The 4177-nt window shown below is 35.0% G+C and overlaps 1 protein-coding gene across 3 annotated transcripts in view; it reads right to left on the bottom strand.

Annotated features, from left to right (window-relative positions):
* Positions 1-875: 875 nt before the first annotated feature.
* LOC107656472 (E3 ubiquitin-protein ligase RNF115-like) overlaps positions 876-4177 on the bottom strand; it is a 9890-nt gene continuing 6588 nt past the window's right edge. Inside the window, exons 5-9 of one of the 3 annotated variants that reach the window (XM_016444346.1) lie at positions 3888-3956; positions 3542-3614; positions 3271-3360; positions 2435-2550; positions 876-1600 (exon numbers count right to left, since the gene is read on the bottom strand). In XM_016444346.1, the coding sequence (XP_016299832.1) occupies positions 1504-1600; positions 2435-2550; positions 3271-3360; positions 3542-3614; positions 3888-3956 (445 nt within the window). In that variant the 3' untranslated portion in view covers positions 876-1503. Of the gene's footprint in view, positions 1601-2434; positions 2551-3266; positions 3361-3541; positions 3615-3887; positions 3957-4177 lie in introns of all 3 variants that reach the window. The other 2 variants (XM_016444345.1, XM_016444347.1) reach the window with 2 other exon arrangements.

Raw genomic sequence — 4177 nt, 5'->3', positions numbered from 1 at the left:
TGGTGAAACAGATGGAAATCAAACTTCATGGTTTACATAGTGAAACTGTTTCATAACTAATTTGTTGGGTTTTTACGATGCAAATGAGATGATAAATAATCTTACTAACCCATGGGATGCTGACCTATCACATTAATGACAGAAATTAATTAGGAAACTGGGCATTCATCAGCTTCCTTATCATACAAAATAGCCTAATGTAATGACAGATGTCATTGGAAACAATATGTGACTTGTTATCAGTTTGTAATGCAAACCTGCCTCTCACAATATGCAAACTTTACATTATAACTTGTACAATGTACACTGAAAAATACAGAATTTAAAAAAAATGTATTCTTGTGATGGCAAAGCTGAATTTTCAGCATCATTACTCCAGTCTTCGGTGTCACATGATCCTTAGGAAATCATTCTAATATTCTGATTTTGTGCTCAAGAAACATTTCTTATGGGTAGAAATGTAAAAAAAAAAAAAAAATGTTAATAGACATAAAAAGTTCAAAAGAACAGCATTTATTTGAAATAGAAATCTTTTGTAATATTACAAATTTCTTTACTGTCACTTTTGATCAATTTAATGCATCCTTGCTGAATAAAAGTATTAATTTCTGTCTAAAAAAAAAAAAAATTAATGATTGGTTAATTAATCATAATGCATCTTCTTCAAGCCCACATGAAGCTTAAATAAAATATTTGGCAATTTTGAGATTATTAAATTTTATGTAAATTAAATGTTTATCTAGATCACACAGTTTTGTCTCATTTTCATCATTAGGTTGAATTAGTTATATCAGCATTATATTGCCATCAACCACCCTGCATTCTAGATATCAGCATCAAAAGTTGAAAAACCCCATATAGTTCATACACTCTGATGCCAAAAAACAAAAATAGTCTTTTATTTATTTGAGAGTGCAATATGTAGCAAGTTGGCTGATATGTAAAGTTAAGTTTTTCTAGTTATTTATTGTAACATTGTTTTTTTTCTCTCTCTCTTGTAAACATTTTACCTGTGTGATAGTATGGTATAAAATTCCAAATGACACTCAAAATGTTCCATATTGTGAAGTGAACTCTTATAAGTGGGACTGTGTCTCAATATCACAATATGGAGCAGTCGAGGAACCCTGAGAATTAAGACAAGAGCACCAAGAGGATCATCAAGGATAGTTCTAAAACATCTTCAAAACTTGTGAATACAATAAATACATTTCTTTTTCTATCCATCCACAAGAACCCACAAATCTTCAAAATAGCAACACATAGCAATGTCAAACTATCAACCCAAAACATGTACAGAACAACAGATGAAATGTTTTACAGTGCAAAACTTGAGCAGATATCTAAATCTTTGCCTTTCTATGATGCCTTCAAAAGAGTGAAGGCATGTGCAGAGCAGATGTCACCTGTTGACAGGTAAGGGAAAGTGAACTGTGCGCTCACTTTATTGTGAGGTATTAAAAGGAGGCTAAAGAGTCTCAGAGGTGCTACGTTCCTCTACATTCATCGGTGATGGAATTGACCCTGGAGGTCCGGTCTGTGGCTGGAAACCCCGGTCTTCACCATCCAGACTTTTCCGGCAGACAGGGCAGGTGTCGTGCTATTAACAAAAAACAGCACAAAATGAGGACAGAACAGTAATTGTCAAGAATTGTAATTGTAAAAAATTCACACTTATTTAGCAAGGACACATTAAATTGATCAGAAATGGTGGTAAAAACATTTATAATGTTACCAAAAAATGAAATTTGAAATAAAAGCTGTTCTTTTGAACTTTCCATTCCAACACAGAATCTAAAAAACTAAAATATTAAGCAGCACAACTGTTTTCAACATTAATATTCATAAGAAATGTTTCTTGAGCACCAAATCAGTATATTAGAATGACTTCTGAAGGATCATGTGACTCTGAAGACTGGAGTAATGATGCTGAAAATTCAGCTTTGCTATCACAGGAATAAATTACATTTTAAAACATTAAAGTAGAAAACAGTTCTTTTAAATTGTAATAATATTTCACAGTAGTCCCGTTTTTACTGTATTTTTGATCAAATAAATGCAGCCTTGGTGAACATAAGAGACTTCTTTCAAAAACATTAAAAAAATCTTACCAACCCCATACTTCTGAATGCTAGTGTAGGTTATTTTAGCACATAATTTAGTTGTACATGACAAATAATTTTCAAATATCATGTACATCTGAGCACATTTCAAACCTGCCACCTCAAAATTTCATGTTTGTGGTATGACTGTGTGTAATGTTGTAGAGAGAAGTCTGTTTAAGTAATGTTAACCACAAAGTTTAGTGTGCTCATAAATCGAAAACTGACATTTTAAAAACCCACTGGAAATTCCTGAGGGTTTTGTTTTTGTTAATAAACATGGGTCTGATGATAAATGATCCAGCACTAAGGTAATTTTATGAGACTCATACCAGTTGTAGCCAGGGCACGATACAGTTGCTGTGAAAGTAGTGCAGACAGGGCAGCTGTTGGACAGATTCCCCTTCGGAGTACTCCTCTCTACACACAGGGCATTCCAGCCGGCATGCTGTTAGAGAGACGTAGCAAAATATATGCACAAGAAACATGGACAGAGAGAGAGAGAGACTGTCAAGTGCGATCTACTGTGAAATGGAAAGTTGAAAATCAAAGGGATAGCTCATCCAAAAATGAAAATTCTGTCATCATTTACTCAATCTCATGTCGTTGCAAACTCAAAAGACTTTCTTTCTTCTGCTGAACACAAAAGAAGATATTTTGGCTCCCATTGACTTCTATTGTATTTTCGTATAATGGAAGTCATTGGAAACTGAAACTGTTTGGTTACCAGCATTCTTTCATTCTTCATTTACGTTCCACAAAACAACAGAAAGCCATACAGGTTTGGAACAATATTAGATGAGTAAATATTTTTTGTTTTTGGGTGACTATCGCTTTAAAAAACTTGCAACCGACTGAACAAACAGATTTGCAGCTCAGCAATAAATAACATGAGGGGAAGAATGTGAGTCTCTTGAAATATTTGATATAAATATGGCTTATATACACAATGCACTGCTGTCTGAATCGTACATATTCATCATGTTTTAACACTTTCCAGTTCACCCTCTTGAATTGATCATACTCAATACAATAGTTTGTCAAGAAAAGCAAAAAAAAAAAAAGCTTTCTGGAGGTGACCAGATATATGTGAACAGCCCTGTTTTGCTTTATAGCACTTAAAATAAAGTTTACATGGTGACTCAGAGGATGATGGGAATTTACCAGCCTGTTCTAAGGAGATGCTAACGATGGGGAGAGATGAGATCATCTCCTTCCCAGCAGGAAGGGGGCCGGTATTTTCAGACTGACCAAGCAACTGGAAAAAAAAAACAAAATCTGCAACAGCTGATGAGCAGGATATTTCTAATGCTTTAATTTTCACAAGAAAAATCTATAATGTGCTTGACTCCAGCCCGGGGACAAATATAAGTGCCAAGAGGCAAACTGCAAAAAGGCTGAGGACACGAGTCATATCATCAGATGACAGTGTGACTCACCTGTGTGATGACCACATCTAAACCTCCTTGTCCCCAAGCATAATCTCCAGGGTTAGAGTGCAGCATGCTAGACCTGAGGAATAGGTTATTGATAAATCATTGGATGGATCTGTAGATAATGTCTCGACATATAAAAATAAAAAATAAAAATTTGTAGGACAAAAGGGCACACTGAATATCTTTTGTTTTGTTGGTCCAGGAACAACATTCCCGTCAAACAGCGGAGGTTATGGGTTGATACAAATATTGTTTAAGCCCAGCCAAACTTAAAATCTGTTTGATTGATTGAATGTTATCTCAGAAACATATTATACTTCACAGAATCATGGTAAACCACAAAACATACCATGAGGAGGTTTGGGAACCTGCACTGTCAGAATTGGAAAACAGACCAGACAGGAACTGCTGGACAATCCTTAATTAAAGAAACAAAAACAGAGTTGTTGCATTTAAAGGCCAATTCACACCACACAGACAGATGCAGACCAATGGCAACAGCTGACTGAGTATTTCTCATACATTCTAAGACAAGACAAACACCGATTCAACATGTTCAATCAGCCAAAACAAGTGCCGACCAATGGCAACAGATACTGACAGGAAACACACCGATCAGACAAAACCTGACAAATTATA

The sequence above is a fragment of the Sinocyclocheilus anshuiensis genome, unplaced genomic scaffold, assembly GCF_001515605.1.
Source record: "Sinocyclocheilus anshuiensis isolate Anshui unplaced genomic scaffold, SAMN03320099.WGS_v1.1 scaffold2019, whole genome shotgun sequence".
NCBI lineage: Eukaryota > Metazoa > Chordata > Actinopteri > Cypriniformes > Cyprinidae > Sinocyclocheilus > Sinocyclocheilus anshuiensis.
Note: the sequence above shows the minus strand (reverse complement) of the source record. Positions and strands in the feature narration are given on the sequence as shown.